Genomic DNA, 26,958 nt, shown 5'->3' on the forward strand with positions numbered 1-26,958 from the left:
ATGCTGTCAAAGTCAGGAAATTTTCAGAAAGCAAGCTACCAATAAATGTGGGTGAATGCTTGGCATTAAGATATCATGTTCATTAGAGATGCACTAAAATATCTGGCATCTCACCACACCTCCTTACATTTTAATAAAGAAAAATGTGTTTGCCTTTGCTATGCTTCTAGCTCGAAGGTTAATGATGCTCAGATAGAAAGAAAATCCTCCTTTAACTTTTTAAGCAATGGCTTATGGACCTTACACTTGATCTTAGAAAATATACACTAAACTGTAAAAGGTTGTACTGGGATGTTTCATCTTACTTGGCAACCTGTTTTAGATCACATAAAGGTGATGGACCCTTCAGTTATTTTAGAGGAGTAAAACTTATTTATTTCTTTCCCATATTTAATTCCTTTTATCTATATATAAAAAAACTTTCGGAACAAGCACTGTCGCTGGTTCAAACCTCGGCTGAGTGGAGTTTGTACATGGTGTTTGCTCGTTCTCCCAGTGTTAAAGGGTCACATTTTTGAGCTGTTGACAGTTGTATATGTGTCCCACACTGCTAAAAACCCTATTAGGACACATAAATTTCACTAAAAAGTGAAAATTGGTTGTTTTTGTGCTATTTTGAGCAAATATGTACTTCCGGTTTAAGACTAAGCTTTTTTGAAGCTACGTCACAGCCATGAGATCTTAGCGTGTATTCCAGCATGTAGACTGGACATCTGTACCTGGGAGTACCTTATGACGTCTCTGAGTGTGCTGCATTCATTCATGGTTCAAACCAATTAGCGCGCTCTATTACAGTTTTTTACAATTGCTATGACACTTTTATCAATACATTTAACAAGTTTCCTAAACTCTTAACACAGTTAGCACAACATCCGTCTTCGTGGGCTATATAATTAACACATTTCTTGATGTTTTGACACAAAATGCATCCAGTTAACACAAATTTAAAATTCTTTAACTTCTTTTACACACAAGCACAACCAAGAACAAAACAATGTAATTTTACAGTCAAATTTACAAATGCTTTAACACAGTATGTCAGAACAGATAACACCATGTTCTAAACAGAAATTATATAGGATAAAGTCAAAGTGAACAGCTGTTCTAATTGTGAATTGAAACACAAGTTTATTCCCTGTATTTTATTGAATTGCCAATGAGAAACAGCATATTGCGGTTATATAAATAAATAAATAAATGTATATATATAAAAAATATATATATATATATATATATGACAGCTGATTCCCATCTAGAAAGCACACTCATGTCTTGTTTTGGTTTTTCCAATCACATGATCATATGTTCTAATAGAGGACTCTTGAGGTTTTTGAAAGGAACAGTGAGCGTATCAAAGAACTCTGTCACCAATACGTCCATGTAAGATTATGCAATACAGTCATTACTGTACTATACACAGTGTGTTTTGCAGTAAACTACTCTTTAAACCTGGAGTTTATTAGTACATACAGTACATATACAGTACAGCATTAGCATATACTGTGTCTAATTACTTTCAGAGAGTCATGAAGTTAGAGGCCAATCAAGTACCACATGAAATTTTCAATGTTGACAAGGCTGGGGATGTCGCCGTAGGAAAAACATAATAGGCCAAAGGGCCACAGTTACCGTGTCGGGCCACAGAAGATATCAAGTATAATGTGGATGAGAACATGTGGCAAAAGACCGGGCAGTATAGAAGATTACTATGTTATTTTATTATAATTGTGGTGCTTTTTCTGTTTGCAGTGATGTCCTTCTAAAAAAAAAGTCTGTACTGCAGAAATTCTGTGTCTGTATTTTTTTTACATAAACTGTAAATTTCATAAAGCAATTTTTTTTCTACGTTTTGTATAGAATTTTTGCCGTAAACGAAAGAAAATGCATGCATTTACTTAACCCAACGAAACAAAACAGTAACGAGACTTCAAATATAAGGGCAGAGCTGACACATAAATTAATGGAGTTTCTGTAATGTCAGCTGATGATAGTGTTTTTATTGTCAGTGTGTTCTGATTGACTGAATGTTTATGTTGGAAGAGAACATGTGTTTGTGTTTTGAACAATAATTTCATTTTGAAACATGATTGCAGTGTTTTGTTAGACATGGTGTAGTGTGTTCGTTTATTATTGTATTTTGAAAAGTAGTTTAGAGGTTTAGTTTATAATGTTTGATTTTGAGCATAAAATTAACTGTTTTGCCAATTGTGTATTTTTGGTGTGTTGCTGCGTTAAGAGTTTAGCAAACTTGTTAAATGTATTGAAAAAAGTGTCATAGCCATTGTAAAAAACTGTATGTATGCAGTGCAACTTCATTAATATGCATAATAGCTTTGAAGACTGTTTTTACTAGTTACAGTGTTTAGCCGGCAGAAAGACGCCACGCTGTTTTGCCAAAACAAGCGGGAGAACAAGAATTGTTCTTAAGTTAAGGGTCGTCAGTGTTGTTTTTATAATTTGCTGCAGTGAAGGTTTTGTTCCCATTTTCTCTCTATGAGAGCGCAGCTGGACTCACGTGTGGATTACAGTGCATGCGACGCGCGGCATGTCTAAGGAACATTTTTACCCAAGAGCTTTTCTCATCTAGAAACGGTGAAATCCGGATTTGCTGCTTGTCTCCTTTTGATAAAGACGCGGCTCCAGTTGGTGTTGATTGTCCTGTCTCTATAGATTTGGTAAGTGAGTGATCAGAGGTCTTTGTTTATTTATTCAGAGGCAAAGTTAGTTCGTATCGTCAGCAGGACTGTTTTGGCCCCCTTCCACTGAGTGGTACGGTACGGTACGGTTCGGTTCGGTTTGCAATGCTTTTATGGCCGTTTCCACTGTCAAAAGGCGTACCGAACCAAACCGTACCGTACCACTTTTTCGCCACCCTTTTGAAGGGGTCCCAAACACAAGAAAGGGTACCAAAAGGCAGAGCTAGACGCGCAGCTGAACGCTATTGGTTTACAGAGATACGTCATTCGCTTAGGCAACAAGCCATAATGTAAACAAAGGACCCGCCATGTTTGAAATACACAGCGAGAGATTACTTGCGCTCGCCGCGCGTCTATATCTGTAATAACAAACTTCTTGAGCTGATAATTTTAACGTGCGCTTGATTATTGACAAGCTTTGGAAACCCGGTCCTGTAAGAAGCTGACAAACGCGAGAATGACACATTCAGAAAGAAAAGGACAAACATGGGAGTGGTGCGCTGAAAAAAGGGGAAGCCAAGGAGCACGTTATTTCTTCAGCAAACATGAACAAACTGCCTTGTTTTAATTTTTATCATCCCTTTTGGACTAATATGAACTGGGAATGATGGAATGACTCTCTAACAGAGGCTAAATGTGCCGCTGAAGATTACAGACACAGATGAGAGGTTTTCACTGACTGTAGGCTATACTTTGTGTTGTTTTGAAACTAATTAAGGACGAAATGTATGCTGTGTGTACTTTTTCTGTAGTTGGTAACATATCGGGGACTGTAAGGGTCTGTATGTGTTCATATATGTTCATTTATTTATTGATTTAAAATAATTGCAGACGTTACAGTAGGCTATTTCGCACTGTCATTGATCTGCAGTTACAATCAACTCATGTTCATAGAAATGTTAGTAATAAACATTTATACAGAAGTATTTATGTGTGTAAAGCGTCTGTTTTGTGAGAAGTGCTTTTCATATGATATGTGAGCGACTTGTGCAGCTTTATTGTAGACATTTTCTTGAGCGAGCATGACGTCGACTGAAACTTTGTCCTATACCCCGCCCACCAAAAGGGTACCCTTGCTAGTGGAACCGCAAGCCTGATAAAGGTGACCCGTACCGACCCGAACCGTAATGTACTGTACCAGTCAGTGGAAACGAGGCATTTCAGTGTTTAAAGACGGACCTTAGTCAAATGATTTCTAAGTTAATAAAGTTTACCGTACGCTAATATCACTACAATATTACGGACTGAAAATCTGCTGTAAATGCTACTCTCTGAGTGTAAACATGTAAGCACCACAATCAAACTACCGTCATGTAGGATTTTAGAATTTAGGATTTATTTTAGATACAACTTTGTAGCTTTTTGGTACCAAAATGCACCCTATAGAAACAAAATGTACCTTTTAAAAAGCTACCATCCCAGTGACAGCTTTTGTACCTTTATTTCTAAAACGGTTGACAAAAACTCCAAATAAGCCCTTACATAAATCTTAATATTGACAGGTGCATTAAATCCCAATCCAAATTCCACCCCTTAGCTATTCCCCTTATGTTTTGCGCATTCACGTGAAGGGGTAGGGATGTCCCAATTCTCTTTAGCTTGAAGGCGTAGGGCTAAGGGGAAGAGCTAGACACCCCTTGAAACGGATATATTTCAGGACCACACTTAAACCCAAGGGAAACAAAAATTTCTGAGAACACACCATCTACCACGGCAGCATGGCTGCAGAGGTAAGGAGATTCAAAAATTAGTATTTTTGTCATTATTACGTATTTTTTACAACAAAAAAGCATACAGTTGAAGTTAGAATTATTAGCCCCACTTTGAATTTCTTTTTCTTTTTTAACTATTTCCCAAATGATGTTTAACAAAGCAAGAATATTGTCACAGTTTGTCTGATAATATTTTTTTCTTCTGGAGAAAGTCTTATATGTTTTATTTCGGCTAGAATAAAAGCAGTTTTTAATTTTTAAAATATCATTTTAGGGACAAAATTATTAGCCCCTTTAAGCTGTACATATTTTTAGACAGTCTACAGAACAAACCATTGTTACACAATAGCTTGCCTAATTACCCTAACCTGCCTAGTTAACATATTTAACCTAGTTAAGCCTTTAAATGTCACTTTAAGCTGTATAGAAAAGTCTTGAAATATTAGGAAAATATTATTTACTGTCATCATGGCAAAGATAAAATAAATCAGTTTTTAGAAATGAGTTATTAAAATGTTTAAATAAAATATTATTAAAATATATTTATAATAATATTATTAAAATATTATTATGTTTAAAAATATGTTGACAAAACCTTCTTTCCGTTAAACAGAAAATGGGAAAAAAAATAAACAGGAGGGCTAATAATTCTGACTTCAGCTGTATGTTTTAATATATTCATAATGGCGGTCATGCTTTAAAACAAAAACGCTAAAATGAAAACCTCTAAATTTCACCATCTATAATCCATACCCTCTCAGAAATAAAGGTACATTTCTCTTAAAATTTGTAGGTACTAATATATACTTTTGAGGTACCAATATGAACCCTTCAGGTACAAACTTGTACCTTTTTAAAAGGTACCACCCCAGTGATAGCTCGTGTACCTTTATTTCTAAAAGCGTAATAATAACTCCTGTACAGCAGTCCCACAACATACCCTATCCGAATAGTCTTGACTCTAGTGGCTGGAAATGACCTTTTTACAGTGTCTGCTATAATGTTAATGTTGTTTTTGTGTGTTTGCACAGAGGAATATGGCCAGGTTGTAAATACATAGTACAGTTACGATCTTATTGCCACTTTATATCTTTATGATAACATGATAGCCTTCAGTGATTTTCTGAAAATAAACACCAAAAAATAACACAACTGGAATAACTACAGCAGTCACGATCGTCTGATCTCATTTAAAGTAAGAGATCGCCATGACATAATGTGTGCACTGTGCAGGGGTAAATTTTACAGCCCTTCCCCTTCACACTTTGTCAAGGGGAAGAAGAAAGGGAAGGGGTACAAAAATAGAACTGGGATTGGGCCTAAAATACAGCATTTTAGATTTTTATTTTATTTTTTTTACATTAAGTCAATTTCCTAAAAAAAAGTAGGTCATAGCTTAATGACCACAGACAAATGTGGGTCACATAGTCAAACTAGTTCAACCACTGCTGTAAATCAAAAATAAACAGAAATGGCCATTCAAAAGACTCATTTTCCTGTCTGATACCTTATGCAAATAGCCTTTGGAGTCTCCCAGAAAGACAATGGTGTGCCCCTCCTTCACACTGACGGCGACAGCAGTGAGCCGAGCGGACGGGCTGTCCAATACAGCTTCAGCCTCCACCGGCTCGCGGCTCGCCATTGGACTCGGGGTGTGGTCCGAGCCGCAGGGATAAGCGTTCAGGGTGTTCTGCGGGAAACAAAAACACATTTACGTGACTCCACTTTTGGCAGAATCATCATGACATAATCCAGTTTCATGTTGTGTAATAATAAACTCAGGGATTTCTTTTTTTTGGTACGGTAAGGGTTTAGCTCTCATTGCCTCAAGGCTGTCAAATCCTCTTAGTTCACAAAGGCTGATTAGATGAAGATTATCTTGGTCTCACACTAGGATGGCAAGGCTGTTCTTTTCTTTGAGGCTAACGCTATCAAATCTGCTCCAGCCGTCTTTGATAAAATCTAGCCTGAATGTCATACCATGCTCCATGTTTATTAGAAGGGATCTGCACTGCTGTTTTTGTACCAGACTGGAGAATAAACATATGGGGATCAGGAAAACTGGTTTGCATGGTAGAGGATTTGGGAGGCGGTGTTTGTTTTGGGATCGGTAAAAGCCGGCTTGGAGGGAATGTTCACCCAAAAATTAAACGTTATTTATTTACACTTGCAGTTAAAACAAAGGGAAATTCTTTCTTCTGGGGAACGCAAAAAGGCAACTTTTGAAGCATGTTCAAGCTGTTCACTTCAAAATAAAATACTTGTTAAGTTGTAAGTAAACCAAGGATGAAGTGTTTTACAACAGGGGTTCCCAAACTTTTCAGCCTGCAACCCCCAAAATGACAATGCCAGTGACTCGTGACCCCCAATATTCTCTGAGGTGGTGGTTTTAAATACAGAAACCTTGTATGCAATGACGCACACACACACCAATAGACCCAAGTCTATTCTTTGTTTTTTTTTTTTTTTATGTATGTCAATGCTGTAAATGGGCTAGAAAGTTTAACCTGGTGCTATAAAATCAATCTGCTGCATCTGACTGTATATGCCTTCAGTATAATGTAATTACCAGAGAAGTCGCAATCCAATAGAACTAGTAACTATAAGCTACTATAGTAACTATAAACGACTATTTTTTCTCTTCAGTAAGTTATTGATAAAATACAGTCAGTCTTAAGGTTTAATAAAAATTAATTGATTTTTGAAAAACACCAGGCGACCCCCCTTCATTGTCCCGCGACCCCTCGAGGGTCCCGACCCCCACTTTGAGAACCTCTGTTTTACAAGATAATACAATTTCAGCTTTACTGCTTCAATGTCAGTCAAATTGACAGATTTGTACAAACCAACATTTAAAGGGATAGTTCACAATTTAAAAAAAAATGTTCTCGCTATTTACACTGCCTCAGATAGCTTCAAAACTTTATGAGTTTCTTTATTCTTTAAAGAATAAAATATGATATCTTGTAGGCAGTAGTAAACCAGTAACCATTTACTTCCATAGCAGGAAAAAACAAATACTGAGGAAGTCAATGGCTACAGGTTTCCAGCTTTCTTCAAAATATCTTCTTTCAACAAGTCATCATGTGAAGGTTGAGTAAATGATGACAGAAGTTTCCTTTCTGGGAAGTGATTTAAGTACATAAATGTATAAAATATATAATGTTTTGGATATTACAGTTATTGTGTGTCTTCAGGTATATGCTAAATACGATTTAATCTATGGTATGTCTATGGCATTTTCATTTTTTGTACAATTATGTTAGCAAAGCAAATAACAAAGAAATTATGTAAGGAAAAGAATATGGTCAATTAAACTTAGCAATGTTGGGCCCTATCATACACCCAATAAGGTGATGATGCAATTTGTAGATATTTTCAGATCAGCGCAACCCTAATTTTCCCGTTTTGCGCAACGTTGTTTAAACTGCAAATTTTATTTGCTGCGCTTTGTGGACTCATGGGCATGCCAGAAAGGAGGTATGTTAAGGCGCATTGTTAGCTTTTTTGAGGAACTGGAATAGATTGCGCCATTGACCAACTAAAAGCTGGTCTAAAGTCCAGAGCAGAGCGCGTTAGTTATGCGCCTAAGCAGATCCAAATGCTAGCCCATTGCTTAACACACACAGGATGTACAGCAATATACAAATATCTTTACATATAAAAAAAATTAAAGGATTAAAATCTTACAATTTTTTTTTATTTTATACATAAATATAAAATCCATTACCACCATGCCTTCTTCCTATCTGGGGAGCCTTTTTCAGTTTATTCATGATAATCTGCATTAGTATAATGTTATTATTATTATTATTATTATTATTATTATTATTATTATTATTATTATCATCATTATTATTATCAGGATTATTTATTATATGCATATTTGTATTTGTTTTAATAAAAAGAAGTTTAGATTTGTCCACCTGTCAGGTTTTGCAGTTGTTTGCATCACCATATGGAGCATAGGAATGGGGCATGTGTTTGGGTGTGTGTTTTTGACCACACTTCATTATTATTGTTCATTTATTCGTTTGCTGGAAATTAGAACTGAATTTAGAAATAGTTTTGAAACAAATCTTTGCACTTAACAAACAAAATTAAATATGTAGGCTAATGGATGTCTTCAGTGGAGTGTGTAAAATGCTGTTTCCTTATCCACAAAAGTAAAGGAGTAAAGTAAAAGTAAAGAGAAAGTAAAAAGGCCAAATGGAGGAGGCTCATTCTTTATCCTCACTGCAGATGATCTGTTTAACTGTTTACTCGCTAGTGAAAATACAATTTTTAGTTATGAATATGTTGAAAAATTATCTCAACTCTAGTGTATTTATAATACTTTTGTCAAGTCAATTATTTTAACAGTCATTTAACTATTTAGCAAGACAACCTAAATAAAATAATATGTTTACTGTGTCTAACCACAGATACAGGGACACTGGAGCTTTTCAAAGTCACGTCAGATCAGTTGGTTTGTCTATAAGCTGACATACAAGCCATCCACTGATGAACTGTGGCTTTAAAACACTCCAATGTTCGTCAATCTGTGGTTATACTCAGTAAACAGAGGTGAGTTAGGTGAACTGATGATCTTCATGGCTGATCTCAGTCATTTCAGTTGAGCATGTGAATACATTGGCAAATCAGCGCTGTTTAAGAGCGCGCTCAACATCGCTCAAATGTTGTTTAACATTTTCGCTCAGATGTTTGTAAGTATCTGAGCGTTTTTAAGTATCCAGTATCATAATAACCCTTTATAATGATTTCATTTTACATTTATGCAGAAATATTTTTGTATTTCAACAAAACAACAACACAATTATGCGAATAATAAGAAAACTATTAGGCTGTATCTAGTATATATTGTATATGATCTCATTTGTGGTATAATAAGCGTTATGGCTATTCTACCAAAAGTCATTTGGCTTTATGAAACATGAAGATAAATAAATGATGTCATAAATCCAAAAGGCTGTTGTTACGGTAGGTAAACTTTCTAAAAGTCTCCTAGATATATTCACCCTCAGCCATATATTTATCTTCTCTACCCCCTGTACAGCAGACATCATTAGCAGTTTAAGCTAGTGGGGCTTTTATTGATCTGAACAACCCTGTTTAGGAGTAAGCAGGCCCGGCTCTGGCTCTTAAACAGACAAACACACAGAGGTCAAGAAGAGGCTGTTTGCATTTCGGTTCTTTGATTTGTCCAAAGATCTTGTTAGGAGTAACGTGAGGTACGTCTGTCTTGTGCTCATCAAAGAGAGAAACCGTAATTCGCTCAGAACATGTCAGGCAGAATCGCATGAACTAAAGCAATTTGCCTGGGAATTAGTGAGGAGCAATGCATCTAAATCAGGACAAACGTTGGTTTGGATCCGCTGTTAGAAGAAAACGATGTGGTTCGGTTCCCAAGGGTTACGTTGTGGGCATCCGTTTTCCCATATTCCCATGCTTTTCAATCAAAGTTAAACTACTGTGATGATTATGTGGAGGACGGTTGACCTCAAAAGCTATTTATATGGATGATTTATGTGTATAAGGTTTCAGCGTGAAGACATGAACTGCGTCTGTCAAATGTTCCTGCAAAATAAACACGAGAGGAACGTGTTACGTGACAACTAGGTGATGAATCAAATATCTTTCTACTGTCAATTAAATATTCTGGCTTCTCTTTAGTCTATTTAAGAGATCGTTCACCTAAAAATGAACATTTACTTACACAAAGTTATAGTTTTTTCTTCTGTTGAACCAAAAAAAAAAAGTTATTTATATATATATATATATATATATATATATATATATATATATATATATATATATATATATGAGCAATTGAGCAATTCCATGAAAATGTCAACCTTGCCATGAAAAGAAAAATGTTTTCACCAAAATAGCGAAACCGTTTCTACATTTTTTGAAGTTTTTTTGTGTTTTACAGTACTTTAAAAATACTTAAAAATGTCTCTGTCAATGTTTTCAAACTATTATATTTGATTTACCAAAGTCAAACAAATGGCAATTTCACATCCGTCACATCCATAACGAAAAAGTGTCACATCCATAACAAAGCTTTTCCCTCAAAAATGCAAAAATGTCAAAATAAAATAAAATCAATCAGTTTTGTTCTATAAAGAGCCAACTCCTATCCTTTTGTTGAGCATAATTTATTTTGGGTTGTGCAGTTTAATTCACAGAATTTCTACGAAATATGTTGTATACTGTAAACTCGCAGACTTTTTTTGTCACATCCATAATGCTTGTTTATTTTCCTCATTTAAGGTATAAAATTGTTCACAGATTGAATTTTTTTGATCCCATAACTCTGTGCTTAGTTGTTTTGGAAAATATAAACAGATGGTTCAATATAATGTTAACGTATACTTTCTCTGCGAATTTATGTTTTGAATTTTTACTGCAAATGTCACATCCATAACGCTGAAATCAGCCATATTTACACACACATATATATATATATATATATATTAAAGAATATATGTTGGGAAAAAGCAGCTATTGGCATCTATAGTAATACTGTGGATGTCAATATTCTTCAGTACAGTTTTTCTTTTTCTTTTTAAGAACTCCAAACAGCTTTGGAACAAGTGGAGGATTAGTAAATGCTTCAATAAAAAAAAACTTATTTTAAACACAGTATATTTGTTGTATATTTGTAGTGTACTTATATTTATAATACCAGATCAACAGATATACTCTTACTTTTTGCCTACAGGTCAATATCTATTCGTTCATTTTCTTTTCGGCTTAGTCCCTTTATTATTCTGGGGTCGCCACAGTGGAATGAACCGGCAACGTATCCAGCATATGTTTTACAGCGGATGCCCTTCCAGTCACAACCCATCACTGGGAAACCCATACACATACTCATTCGCACACACCAATTCACCTATACCGCATGTCTTTGGACTTTGGACCACATCGCCCAGTTAGGTCAATATGTTTTTTCAAATTATGATCCATTATATAGTGGGGGAAATAAGAAACAAGTCTTCATAGTGGAGAATGAAGACTTGAACAGAGTGTAAAATTCTTGTTGGTTCTGTGAATCTCGTCTATCCAAGCTGATCTTTATTTTGTTTATTTTTTCTATTGAATTCAAGTCGGGTGATTGGCTGGGCCATTCTACAGATTGATTATTTATTTCTGAAAGCATTTGAAAGTTTCCTAGGCTGTGTTTTGGATCATGAAATGTCCACCCTGGTTTCATCTTCACCATCCTAATAATGTAGATGCTGGACTGAAGCAGCTAATATTACACTGACGGAGGGCAGAGGCTTGCTGAAGAACTACTGAGAGATTTCAGTTGCTGTCTGGGCTTTCACTGCCTTTCTACACCTACCCTTCTTCATGTGTTCAACACTTTTCCCCTGTGTCATTTCATTTCATTGCACATAACTTAACTTGTCAAATAATTAGTTTTGTTTTGTTTCATATATTGATTTCTTTGGTTGTTATCAACATCTGGTAAAAAAATTCAAGACAACAGCATCTTTAAAAATATGTTTTCTGAGAAAAATGCTGACGTGTTCAATACTTATTTCCCAACTGAATATTTTGAATGAGATGTAATCACTATGATTAAATCTATCTTGAAGTCTAATTAAAACAGTTCACTTTTTAATTTTTAATTGATTGATTATGGTTTATACCATGTAAAGTACCTTTTGTGTGTGTTTGTGTGTTGTGATATGCACTTCTTTGTAACTTTGTCTGCTGCCTGGCTTGACCAGGACAGCCTCATAAAAAAGATATAAAGATATAAAGAGAAACAAAAATAAATAAATAAATAAATAAATAAAACATAATAATGGCTGACAGCATTGTTTTTGCATGACAGCAAAATTGTGTCATTATTACAATATAATTTTGCATTTAACAGCATTAAAAGTAGAGATTACATTTTGGAATTAACATTTTTGTGATATAATGGTGATCTGTATTTACACCTTTTTTACACCTATAATTAGACTGACATACATTATAAAAAAATACATTATATACAAAATACATTTTACTGTTATATACAGTTGAAGTCATAATTATTAGCCCTCCTGAATTATTAGACCGCTTGTTTCTTTTTTCGCAATTTTCTGTTTAACGGAGAGAAGATTTTTTTCAACACATTTCAAAACATAATGGTTTTATTAACTCATTTCTAATAACTGATTTATTTTATTTTATTTATTTGCCATGATGACTGAAAATAATTTTTTACTAGATATTTTTCAAGACACTTCTATACAGCTTAAAGTGACATTTAAAGGCTTAACTGGGTTAATTAGGTTAACTAGGCAGGTTAGGGTAATTAGGCAAGTTATTGTATAACAATGGTTTGTTCTGTAGACAATCGAGAAAAAATATAGCTCAAAGGTGCTAATAATTTTGTCCCTAAAACGTTGTTTAAAAAATTAAAAACTCCTTTTATTCTAGCCAAAATTAAACAAAAAATACTTTTCTCTAAAGAAAAAATATTATCAGACATACTGTGAAAATTTCCTTGCTCTGTTAAACATCATTTGGAAATTATTTAAAAAAGAAGAAAAAAAATTGAAGAGGGCTAATAATTCTGACTTCAACTGTACATTGCTTATAAAGAAAAAAACATATATCTGTAAAAAAAGCAGCTTTAAAAATGTTGTATGTCATTTAATAAACCAATAAGGACTTAACAAACAAACTCTGAATTTGTTTGTTTAAACCCACATTTCAGACGACACCATGAAACTTTTTCAAAAGTCAGAAATTAATCAAGCTTTGTTTTTGCACATATTTTTCTATAAAAGATTTCAGAGTGTATTTTTAAGACTTGGTTGTGTTTTTAAGATGCAAAGCAATCACTTGTAGAAAATTACATGCTTTACTTGTTGAATTTTTTTTTTTTTTCATTGATCTTACATTTATTATATTATGCTACTCAGCTAACATGAAAACGACATGTCATATGTCCTAGTTCCTCTAAAAGTCCTGATTGGTCAACTAACATAATGTGCTGTGATTCGTGGATCAGCTCCACATCACCACGTCACGCCCCTACAAGCACATTTTTGCACTGTGTACATAGAGTGTACATATTTGCAGTGTTAGCTGCATGACTAAGACAGAAAATTGGAGAGCACACAGCTGAACATCATGCCTGCTCTCTAAAATAACAACTGACAAGTGTCTTCCACATATATTTAGAATAAGCGTGTGTAAGTAATATAAAAAGTTCATAGCTTTTGCGAGTTCGTTATTTGAGATGTATAACGCAGGAAAAGCAGCCACATAGAGAGACACACTGCAGCGTCGCTGAAGATTGTGTGTGCTTTACAGCGGTGTGACTGATAAACATGAATTTGTAGCTAAATTGTTAGCGGTGCCAAACAGCATTTTGAAACACAAGAAGCTCTGTTAAAATAGCAGCATTTGGACATTACAGCGTCTCTGGCCACACCCCTTCACTGCTTGTGGTAATACTTGTAACCAAAAGCCCTTGTAATCTCACTAGCTCAGATGTATTTATTTTGTAATCCCCAAACTTTGTTTGCTGTAGGCTTTGCTAAGCTAACTCTGTAAAAGCCAATGTCTCCCTTTGCATTAAACTTTGAGCGGATGTTTTTTATGTTCACACAGCTACATTACACATCAACTAAACATTAAAATATGATATCGTAGAGGAACACCCCTTTAAAACATCATTTCAAGTTATTTCAATCTAAATTTGGGTAAAATATGGACAAAGTTAACCACTGGGTTGTATATTAAAATTAAATATATAGGTAAGCTTTAACACAATGCTTGGATTAGTCTTTATTTTTACTCAAATTTAGGTTGAAATAATCAGCATAAATAAGCTAAAGTGTGCTCAAAAAGCTACTTTAAAAATTCAGAGACAGAACAATGTACGATAATTCCCCTATACTAACAGTATATTGCATTATCACAGTATTGCATGACTACATATCGTATCAGTACATGTCTATGTCTAGTCTACAACTTAATATTACATTCAAAATACATTTCCGCTGACTCACCGTGGGCAGGTTGGCACAGCTGGATTTGACATCATACTCAATGTACGCCACTTTGATGCCATCTTTCTCCCCAACCTTCGTGTAGCACAGGTCTCGCGTAGCATCAATCCCACGGTCCACTTCCTCCAGAGAGTACACACACAATGCAGATTCCTCACCGGGTCCATTAGCAGCACTAACCCCTGTCGAAAACACTCCCATTAACACCTGCGATCCTCCAGACTCCTCCCCGCCCACTTGCGCCCCCTGCAGGAAACTGTAAGTCCTTCCAGTCGAGCGTGAGCGACATGTCAGCGGTACCTCGACGTAAGAATAATACGCCTGATCGTCCAAACAAACTCGTGCAACATACGTCCGATACTCCCTTGAGGCAGCCTTCAGGTCACGTCTATAAAACAAAAAGTAGACGTGGTTACGTCGCGCAAAGGTGGCGACAAAATTGTGATCATACTCCGAAAGACGTCCAGCAACAGCAAGTTTGGCGGTTTCCTCGTAGGAAAACACAGGCTCTGTTGAAAGCTGCCGAGTGGAGACTGGCGGGTGACTGCTGGTGTATCCTCGACCTACATACAAGACGGGATCCTTGTCTTGCGGTCGCACCACTAGCCCAACTGTTGATGCTAACGGGTCATTAGCCGCCACATACTGCGTATCTACAGGCCTCTCGGCAGAGAAGAGCACTTCTTTAACATTGGCGAGGCTTCGTTTCTGGCAGGTGCCCTGGTGGACGCTGCCGCAGGTGATGAGTTGGAGGGAATACGGGTCCACCAATAGGAGCTTGTTGTGGTTGCTGACCAGCCCAGCCTGAGGGCAGTTCTGCCGGGTCACTGGAGGCAGACAGTCCTTGCTGTCTCTCACCGGGCCGGTTTCCTCATCCACTTCCAGACGGAGGCCATCAAGGCCGGCCAGCTGGAACAGATGGTCCCGGGCCCCCACATACACGGTGCCTACGCTGGGATCGGGGTGCAACGCCAGGTGCTGAAGGAGTGTGTGGTTGGAGGAGAAACGAGGGTAACTGCTGTGGAGCCCCAGAACACCCAGGATGAGGGACTGAAGCAGGGTCAAGATGAGGGCCATCCCACACTGCACTGCAAACACACTAAGCACATATGATACGAGTCAGTAATACTGCAGCATTAGCGCACAGTACAGTGATGAATATAGTACAGTTATGTGAGAGGACATATTAAAAATACCTTTATCTAGATTAAAGGAATGGTTCACCCAAACATGAAAATCTACTCACCTTAAAATGTTTCTTTGTTCTGTTAAACACAAAAGAAGACATTTTGATGAAAGCTAAAAACCTGGAACCATTGATTTCCATAGCATGAAAAACAGATATTATGGAAGTGAATGGCTACAGGTTTTCACCCTTCTTCGAAATATCTTTTTTGTATTCAGCAGAATGGCTGAGAAAATTATGACAAACTTGGGTAAACTATCCCTTTAAGAATAATTATAAGCTTTTGTTTTGATTTAGTGTTAGATATGTTTTATTAAACCTTTGATTCACAAGCTATAAAATAAATATAATAAAAATAAGCTTAGACAGGTCACTTTAAACCCATGTAGTGCATCAAAGTGTTAAGAGGGTCATGCTAAAAGGAAGAATCAACAAGTAATGGCAATCAGCACCCAATAAAAAAAGAAATATGGCAATATCATGGTGATGGAATGAAATGGAAATACTAACAGCATTTTGAAATATTAGATTTTTTTTTTACTATAATAAAATGAATAAATTATAGTATTTAAGTAGTACTCTGTTATTTACAATTCATTTAAAATGGTAAATATCCCCCTGAGTAAAATAAAATATAATGAATACAAAATACTTTTAATAAATTAATAATAATGATAATAATAATAATAATAATAATTTGTAACATATAATATAAAAAAGAAACAATACAAAATGTTAATAATAATAATATAATAATAATAATAATAATAATAATAATAATAATTTGTAATATATAATATTTATAAAATAATAAACAATACAAATGTTAATAATAATACTAATACTACAACTACTTCTACTAGTACTACTACTAATAATAATATAATAATAAGTATACTTTACAATATATATAATATAATAAAAATAATAAACTATACAACCTGTTAATAATAATAGTAATAATTTATGATACATATTATATAATAAAATAATAAACTATACAAACTGTTAATAATAAAAATAAATAATAATAATAATAATAATAATAATAATAATAATACTTTATAATATATTATATAATAAAATAATAAACTATACAACCTGTTAATAATAATAATAATAATAATAATAATAATAATAATAATAATAACTTATAATATATATATAATAAAATATAAAATATACAAATAGGTAGTAATAATAATAATAATATATAAATATAAATATAATAATAATCTAAATATAATTAAAATAAACTATAAAACTGTTATTAATAATAATTATAATAGGAATAATCAGTTATTATTTCAAAGTGTCTATATCAAATATCAAATATGATATAGTGTACTTTCAAAAAAGTCTATTTATTTGATACATTTTCAACTAAGTGACCTAATCAACAAAATAATTAAGAACAATGTGTATTCTCTATTCTGTATTGCTCAAGACTTATTTTAGGAATCCTGTGGCTATGTTAATATATATAACAGAGAGAATATTTCTTCATCACATTATCCAAACATAATAGTTTTAATGACTTTTCTTAATTTCTAATAACTCATTTATTTTATCTTTGCCATGATGACAGTAATAATATTTGATTAGATATTTTTCAATACACTTCTATACAGCTTAAAGTGACATTTAAATGTTTAACTAGGTTAATTTGGTTAACTAGGCAGGTTAGGGTAATTAGGCAAGTTATTGTATAATGATGGTTTGTTCTGTAGACTATCGAAAAAATATAGCTTAAAGGGGCAAATATTTTTGACCTTAAAATGCCTTTTAAAAAATTAAAACTGCTTTTATTCTAGCCGAAATAAAACAAATAATACTTTCTCCAGAAAAAAAAATTATCAGACATACTGTGAAAATTACCTTGCTCTGTTAAGGGAAAAAAAAAATTCAAAGTGGGTCTAATAATTCTGACTTTAATTGTATTTTTATTTATATATTACAATGGTACACAAATAAAAATGTATTACCATGCTATAATGTCCCCTTAAAACATGACAATGTAAAATAAGACAATAACCATGTATTTGTAAGTAAATATGTATATTCTCTATAATGGTACTTCACCACTGTATTACCATGGTAAGTACAAATATCTTGATAATTCCATGTATTTGTAAGTCTAAATAAAAACACAATGAATGAGTTGTCTACAATATAAATGAATTATGATTCTGACAAGACAACAATCTCCAAACAAGGCCTGTGAAAACACAGCCCCGGTCAAGAAACATGATGTAAAAACAGCACATACCATTTGTCAGACATATAATGTTCGGGAGGCTGCTGTCCTCTTGGTTATCCAGTGGCATAGCACATGCCTGCGGAGACGGTCTGTGAGGGTAGAAAAACATGCCGATTAGCTCTTACACAGAGCGCCATTGAGCAATCTGAAGAGAGGAGGCTTAATGCCATTGTGGCTCATGGGAGACACAGCTGTTGAGCTGAGCAATCCTCCCCTGACAGGAAATTGGATGATCCAGGCCCTCAGTCACCAGCGGGGCCCTAATGCATCGCTCTGCACTAGCAGATTGGCACAGATCCTGTACTCCTCCGAGGAGGCAAACTGTTTGTGATGTTTTATATGAATAAGATGTGATTAATAAGAGGCCATTATAGGCTAGTAGTGTCCGCTTTCTTTAGGCAATTCAAGCTGACCTAAGCAATCAATAAGATAAAAGTAAAATAATGTGATTTGATGACCTGTGTTATGGCTCAGCATCACCCCTGGTGCAACATTTCCCTAAGAGGCACACCTTACTTTCATTACACACATTCAATGGTACTGATCTTTTTATCCATGCTGGCGTGGGATATAAGGGGAGAGTAAGGAACACACAAAACTGCCTGCAGGTCAGTGCATACAATAAGGTATTATTGTTCATGATATTATTTGTGGTCCTTTTTTAATTTATTTTATTTTTATTTTTATTATTATTTCTATTTTGTTTTTAGTAATAGTTCTTTAAAGGAGTTGGACATAACATATTTGAAGATGCACGCCTCAGTAAACTTCAGAAGATTCATAAAAGTTTGTGATTTGCAAAAAATGACCAGCGTAAAAAGTTTTTTACTGACCGTGCTATGTGTTTTTGATTTTGCTCATGGATCAACTCATTATTTGTGTAATTATTTATTAAAAGAGTCTAAAAACTGGTCTAAAACTGGTTCTTTTTTGTTTTTGTTTGTTTGTCATGGTACATTTTCAAAAAGATAAATACAAGTATACAAAATTTCTGGGTTACATAAAAAGCAAAACAACAAATACAAAGTGAAAATAAAAAAAGCAAAAACAAGGTAATACCATGGTATATTAGACTCAAAAAAACTATTTTACCATGCATATTGACATGAACAATAACCCAACAAAGTTTTGTCAGTTGGGCATATTACGGTTGTCTAAATTATTTTTTGGTTGATTTTATAAACTGAGTTCTTTTAATTTTATTACCATCAAACCTATGGCGGTTCAATTATGACCTTAATCATTTATTTATTTATTTTCTTTTCGGCTTAGTCCCTTTATTAATCTGGGGTCGTCAAAGTGAAATGAACTGCCAACTTATGCAGCATGTTTGTACACAGCGGTTGCCTTTAACTCAATCAAACGTGGATGTTTACATGGTACACTGCAATTTTTAGATAGTAGATTTAACTAACTTAGAGTTAAAATGAACACTTCCTCAGAGTTTATTTGGCAACCACTATAAAAGTGTTAAAAATAACACTTTTGAAAGTGTTAACGTTATCAACACTAAGAGAGTGTTAATTAGCAAACTCTTATAGTGTAAAATATCTGTTAAATTTACGAAAAAAATACCAGCAGTTGTGGTTACCAGAATTTTTCTGTGAAAAATATGGAAGTTTTATATAACTGTATACATTTTTGAACAAATAACCGTATTTCATGAACTGATCCAATGTTCAGTTTACAAAATCATAGCTTAGTGCACAAAAATGTAAAGTCATTAGATGCATTAATGTGTTCATGTGATTGCAATTAACAAACAGATTTTCACTGCATTAGTAACTACACAGTTACCTTTAAATAAAAGATGATGCAGCATAACATCATTATGTAACATTTTACATTCTTAAATTCAGTTTACAGAATATTTCTGTTAAAATTCCACAGTCAGTATTTGTTATTTAACACATACTCTTATTCAGAGTATTGTCTTAATCAGTTTAAAATCTGATTATTGGTGTCCATTGGTGCTTTAATGTTAATGTATGTTTTTTATACATATATTATTACATAAAGTCAATTCCAAAATTATTCATAAACCTGGCGAAATCTGACTCAAAGTCTGACTTATTTTTTTTACTAGAAATGACACAGGCTTATCCCAAAAGATTATAAGACAATATACAAGAGAGATCATTGTGAAAAAAAAACTTTAAGTAATATTTCAAGTAACTTTAAGTCAGGGCAGTATAGTGACTCGCAGCAAGAAGGTTGCTGGTTCGAGTTCTGTCTGTTTGCATGTTCTCCCCGTACAACATAACAACACAAATGTGGATCTTTGTGAAGTAGTTTTTTCAAGTGCAGTTTTAACAAACAATATTGTGCATACCTAAAAACATAAAAACATACACACACAAAAATTGTACACTACCTGACAAAAGTCTTGTCACCTATCCAAGTTTTAAGAACAACAAATAATAACTTGACTTCTAGTTGATAATTTGGTAGCAGAAGTGGCTTATATAAAAGACAAAGGCCTCTAGATTACGCTTATTTTACCCAAATAAAATATGATCATGCCTTTATTTTTTAATATTTAATTAGGACAGCAAGATCTGACTTTGCTTAGACAAAAGTCTTGTCACTTAACAGAAATAATGTAGAGTATAGAATATAAAATCAAGGTGCAGTGGAAAAAGAATAAATATTGTGTATGACTCCCTTGAGCTTGGAGGACTGCATCTACACATCTCTGCAACGACTCAAAGAACTTACTAATAAAGTCATCTGGAATGGCAAAGAAAGCGTTCTTGCAGAACTTTCAGATTCTTTGGATTCATCTTCAATGCCTTTTCCTTCATCTTACCCCAGACATGCTCAATAATGTTCATGTCTGGTGACTGGGCTGGCCAATCCTGGAGCACATTGACCTTCTTTGCTTTCAGGAACTTTAATGTGGAGTATGAGAAGGAGCGCTATCCTGCTGAAGAATTTGCCCTCTTTTTTGCTTAATTTGCTTAATACCTCAAGAATCTTGAGTCCATATGGGTTCCAATAGGTCTTCTGAAGTATTTGTGATGATTGGGATGCAGTTCAACAGATAATTAATCTGAAAAATCTCCAATAATCTCCAAACGAACAACTAAAAGTCAAGTTATTAGGCTGGCTTGTGTAGAAAGCCAGACTACTGAAATCCTATTTTAACTAATATTTTTCTTCTTCTTCTTCTTCTGAGACTAAAAATTAAACTCTTATCTCCTCCTAGAGCTTTCAAGCTATGACCCTCAAACTCGGGTCAGACCTCCGAACTATTCAGACTCGGACTGCTATATCTTTTCTGACTGATCCGACTTTCGGTTTTCCGAAAAACGTCCCGGGACCGTCGGAAAAATCCCATAGACTTAACATTGGATCAAAGTTTGTGACCTCATAACTCTTCTAACTTCTAACTAGGCTCATTTAACTCAGACTATTAAACTGCCAATGACTCGTCATCTTTAAACTTTCTAGCCATGCCCTAGTAACCACTTTTGGACCCTATAAACCGTCCCATAGACTTCCATTCAAAAGACTGATTGACTTTACATTGGATCAAACTTTGTAAGCTCATAACTCTGCATCAGACTTTCCTACAGACTAATGGCTGAGCTCATTTTACTCAGTCTAGCCAGCAACCAATCACTGATGGCCTTTCAACTTTTTAGCCACACCCTAACTACCACATACTGCACCCTAGCAACTGTCCCTTAGACTGCCATTATAGAGGTTCAGATTGATATCGTCATGCTGCAGTGTGATAAAGACATGGGGGTTGTTTTTAACTGTTCATACTGACAAGAAGCTTTGATACATCATCAGTCTAAGCTGTCAATTAACTCCATAGCAACAGAACAGACTAACCTAGCAACATTGTAGAGAAGCGGGGGTTGGCTTGTTTGACTCATGCTAGCACACCATCTATCTATCTATCTATCTATCTATCTATCTATCTATCTATCTATCTATCTATCTATCTATCTATCTATCTATCTATCTATCTATCTATCTATCTATCTATCTATCTATCTATCTATCTATCTATCTATCTATCTATCTATCTATCTATCTATCTATCTTTTCAAACTTTTTAAACTTTTTAAAAAACTGTTTAAACTAAATAAACTATTACCGTCAGGCTTTCACAAGCCAGCCTCAAAGTTTGTCCTCAAACTTTAAGAATCTAGTTATTTGTTGCTCTTACAACTGGGATTGACAACAAGATTTTTGTCAGGTAGTGTACATGAAATAATACAAACACAGAAATGCATGGATCCATGTTTACCCTGTTTGTCACAAAATAGCATAAAGCTGCAAATTTTAGCTGTCGTTTGCTCATTTTCAGATACCAAACTTAGTGGAACAAGTGTGTAACATATATTTTCTAACAATATAATGTGATAATACTGATAACTGTGATCATTTTGGTGACTATAGTCATGATAAGAAATGGTCATATCATTGCATACTGATGTCCAAATACGTCAGTGAATTTCTTCCAAGTTAGCAAATAATGACTTGACCCCAATTACAGCTCCTTTTCTCCAAAGCAAACAAATAAAAGTGCCCCGATCTGACCTACTACTACCGCATTTTGTAGGTGTGTTCGGAAAGCGTTCAGAAAACCCCCTTCGATATTAGTGTGTCCCGTGAAAGGCAGCACAAACAAAAGGTCTCAAAAGAAGCTCAACCTCCACAGTTAGAGAATAATAGAGGCTTGTTAGACCGAGCGCTTTTAAATCTTCACTAGAATAGACATGCAGGTGGTGTTGATTTAACACCAATGACAGTGCAGGCCAACACAATGCAGAGTCTCCTCTTCACAGGGAAAGAGGGGGGGAAGGAGAACCACGAAAGAGCGAGAGAGCAGGGATCCCACACAAGAATGACAAGCACTTCAGCCTGTATTAAAGGATAAAACTTTGAGCAGGCCAATGCGGAGCGTCCCTGAGCTGAAGGGAGTGTATTGTTTGGAAGTGTTCCCAGGGGTGCAGAAAGATGGCGGGACGGGTAAGGCCAGGCCCGTCAGGCATGCTTCACACAGCGGCGCCCAGAGGAAACTGACCTCTCTCTGTCTTTCTGGGAGGGGTTGGCAGTGACCCCACATTTTTATGGCCTCTAACAGAATGTTACGCTGTCACGCCTCATTGGGCCTGACAATGAACACGAAAAAGTTGCCACTCGGGATGATTAAGAAAGCTATTTATCCATCTCTGGGGGGACAAAGCGGCCATTCAGCAGGACCGAAACATAATTCACGGCCTTTTCAGATATCAAACCGATGGCGTTGAAGGAGATCTGTCTGTAAAATATGGTGAATGGGTGTTGCGAACAATCCTCGGTTGTATTTCAGATTTTTTCAGTGAAGGCGTGAGAATTGAAAGAGAGTGAGAGGGTTATTAATAGAGCTCTTCTTGACCATCGATGGGGCATACTCTGAATTCCAGACACTATTGTTGACCTTTCAATAGTCTTGAGAAGCAGGAGTTTGCGGGACTCTGGCCAACTTGTAGGCAAGAGCAGCTAAAAAGGAGAAACCAATCTAAGCTAAATGAGCCACTATGTTGTGTGTTTTTATGTGATGTTTGAAAGGCACAGTTATGAGATAAATGACAAGCATGGAGAATCTCCTTTAATTAGGTGCACAGCAGTGTCCATTTATGGAGGCTGTATAGAAAACATTAAATTTCTTCGGCAAAAGTTAGCAAACTGAATTGCAAAATAAAAGCGGCCACTAGAATGTACATTTTTGAAGACAGAAAATATAATAAAAATATTAATAGTTTATCATAATACAAAAAAAAAACGATTGTGATTTTTTAAAATTGCTTTCTTTTTGGCCAAAATAGTGACATATATCTGACTATAAAATGATTATAAATTAAATACTACTACTACTGTTATTATTATTATTATTATTATTATTATTATTATTACTACAATTATTTTAAAAAATGTTATATTATTATAAAAAAATGTAAAAAGAAAACGGCAGATCTTATATTTTATTGTAAAATATAAAATAAAATAATAAAATATATAATTCAGATAATAACTATAACAATAAAACCACCATCATGACAAAATGAAAAATAAATAAGAAATATCATTAATATAAATATTATTAATTAAGAACACTTACATAATAAAGTAATAATATTAATAATAATAATAAAAACAATAATAGTTGCCTTTTTCAGTACACTTTTAAATAAAATGACATTCTACCATGAGTTTGTGGTTTGTTTCCCAAACTCCGCAAACACTATGGGCTCTATTTGTATGATTGTGATTTTTTAAAATTGCTTTCTTTTTGGCCAAAATAGTGACATATATCTGACTATAAAATAATTATAAATTAAATACTACTACTACTGTTATTATTATTATTATTATTATTATTAATACAATTATTTTAAAAAATGTTATATTATTATAAAAAAATGTAAAAAGAAAACGGCAGATCTTATATTTTATTGTAAAATATAAAATAAAATAATAAAATATATAATTCAGATAACTATAACAATAAAACCACCATCATGACAAAATGAAAAATAAATAAGAAATATCATTAATATAAATATTATTAATTAAGAACACTTACATAATAAAGTAATAATATTAATAATAATAATAAAAACAATAATAGTTGCCTTTTTCAGTACACTTTTAAATAAAATGACATTCTACCATGAGTTTGTGGTTTGTTTCCCAAACTCCGCAAACACTATGGGCTCTATTTGTATGATCTAAGTGCAAACTCTAAAGCACATGGCACAAAAGCATTAACACCTTATTCCAACGGGGCATCAGCTTCAACACTTCTCATTCACTTTGAATGGGTGACGTCAGGCGTTGCCGAACTTCATTGTGGATCCGTTGGCGCCGCTTCAGAGGCATTGCTCACAGAAGAAATTAAGACTTGCTCAACTTTTCAATCGCTTTTCAAAAAGCGTCAGCCAATAAGATCGCTGTATGCAAATACACCATCTCAGACAGTGGCCTATTGCTGACTAATTTAATTGGCTGACTATGACTATCGCGTCAGCCCCAACTTCAGACACGCCCTCTGTCAAGCAGTGACGCTGAAGTCCTGTGTTAATGAGGCCTAAGGGTGTGTCCAAATCCACTTTTGCTATTTTAGGGATGTAAAAATGTGGTCTGCGTCCCGGTGCATAGTCTAACAGGATTGTGTTTTGAGTATAGGGTGTTTTTTGAGTATAATATGCATTGTCTTTAAGAGTCAGGTGCGTTGTGCCATGGCATTCACTATTTACATGGCGGACTTCAAAAATGAATGCTTCACTAGCAAGAAAACAGTTTAACAGACCATCTGCAGCTCAAAGATAAAGAACGTGCCTCCACCATTTAACCTCTTTACTTTCTCTTTACTTTTACTTTACTCCTTTACTTTTGTGGATAAGGAAATGAAGTCACTCCACTGATGTATTAGCCTACATATTTAATTTTGTTTGTTAAGCACAAAGATTTGTTTCAAACTATTTCTAAATTCATTTCTAATTTCCAGCAAACTAATAAATGAGCAATAATAATGACATGTGGTCAGTTATGTGTGGAGTTATAACCAAACACACATTCTATTCTGATCTGCCATATGGTGAGCCTACAGTACGTATCCAAAACTTGACAGGTGATCAAATCTAAGCTTGTTTTTATTAAAGCAAACATAAATATGCATATAATAAATAATACAGCCAATAATAACAGCATTATACAAATGCAAATTGTCTAACAAAAACAAAAACAAAAAAACAAGGTGAAGAAGGCATGGAGGTAATGATTTTTATATTTATGCTGAAAATAATAATTTTTGTAACATTATAATCCTTTAAAATTTTTTATATATACAGTTATTTGTATACTGCTGTACACCCTGTGTGTATTAAGCAATGTGTAAGATTTGAACCCACATAGGCACATAACTAACGCGCTCTGTTCTGGACTTTAGACCAGCTTTTAGTTGGTCAATGGCGCAATCTATTTCAGTTCCTCAGAATAGCAACACGTCGTCTATGCGCCTTAACACACCTACATTTTAGACCGGAACACCCAAGAGCCCACAACATGGTGCAAATGGATTTGCTATTTAAACAGTGTGGTGCAAAACATAAAAATTGCTTTTTTATGCAAATATGCTAAACACATTTTGAGCCTAATTGCGCCGGGTGTATGATACGGCTCTAAATATTAAATACTGATATCTTCAACTGAAAAACATTTTAAAAACCAACAAGAAAACCCCATTACAATATATTTTAATAACGCCTAACACTGACTAACAAATAGCAAATACGTATTCATGGGTATTCCCTGCTTTTTAAAATCCAATATAATCCATTCAAACTTCTAAAGGTAGTACTTAAGCTTAATGTTGCGGTCATTGATATAAAACCACTTTGACTTTCCAGCAACCTGTCTGCTATTACAGCTATTAAAACAAACAAAAAAAAAAAAAATAATAATAATAATAATATATATATATATATATATATATATATATATATATATATATATATATATATATATATATATATATATATATATATATATATATATATCAGTATATCAGTGTTATCCCTCAATCCCAGCGTTTTGACAGTTATCCACTTCCTTCAAGCAGACCAACTTCCCATGACAGCTGGACCCTCTCCACTATAAATATCCCGTCCTAAACCACTGATGTCACACACAGAGATTTGGTGGAGACACTAGCAAACTGACACAGCCGAGTCTACTGTTTCTCAGCACTCTGAGTGTATCGGTCAGTGCCGTCGCTGTCACGCTGTGGTCTCTTTCACAAGCCTGACTGAGCCCACAATTACACTTGGCACAGAAGCCAATGCCAGCGACTCAGTATTTGTGGCTCAATGTGCCAGTGTTCTGACAGAAAGCAGCACAGAAACTCTATGATACCCTAAAACGCCACATCACACCAAAGAAAGCAGCTATACAGGATGAGAACTGAATGACACGTAAGTGGTATAAGCATGCTAAATGTGTAGTGCGCTAAATTAGGAGAAGGGTGTCTCCGATTCTAGTATGGATTTTCAGAGCATGCATATGGTTTATTCTT

The 26,958-nt window shown here is 34.5% G+C and overlaps 1 protein-coding gene across 10 annotated transcripts in view; it reads right to left on the reverse strand.

Annotated features, from left to right (window-relative positions):
- plxnb1a (plexin b1a) overlaps positions 1–26,958 on the reverse strand; it is a 188,160-nt gene that overhangs the window by 84,086 nt on the left and 77,116 nt on the right. For all 10 annotated transcript variants that reach the window (XR_012399007.1, XR_012399006.1, XR_012399008.1 and 7 more), the window contains exons 2-4: positions 17,892–17,971; positions 14,437–15,535; positions 5,916–6,098 (exon numbers count right to left, since the gene is read on the reverse strand). Coding sequence is in view for 6 of the 10 variants with exons in the window: in XM_073939842.1 (XP_073795943.1) it covers positions 5,916–6,098; positions 14,437–15,535; positions 17,892–17,905 (1,296 nt within the window). In the remaining 4 variants the exon portion in view is untranslated. The remainder of the gene's footprint in view (positions 1–5,915; positions 6,099–14,436; positions 15,536–17,891; positions 17,972–26,958) is intronic.

The sequence above is a fragment of the Danio rerio genome, chromosome 23 (assembly GCF_049306965.1).
Source record: "Danio rerio strain Tuebingen ecotype United States chromosome 23, GRCz12tu, whole genome shotgun sequence".
In the NCBI taxonomy this organism is placed as follows: Eukaryota; Metazoa; Chordata; class Actinopteri; order Cypriniformes; family Danionidae; genus Danio; species Danio rerio.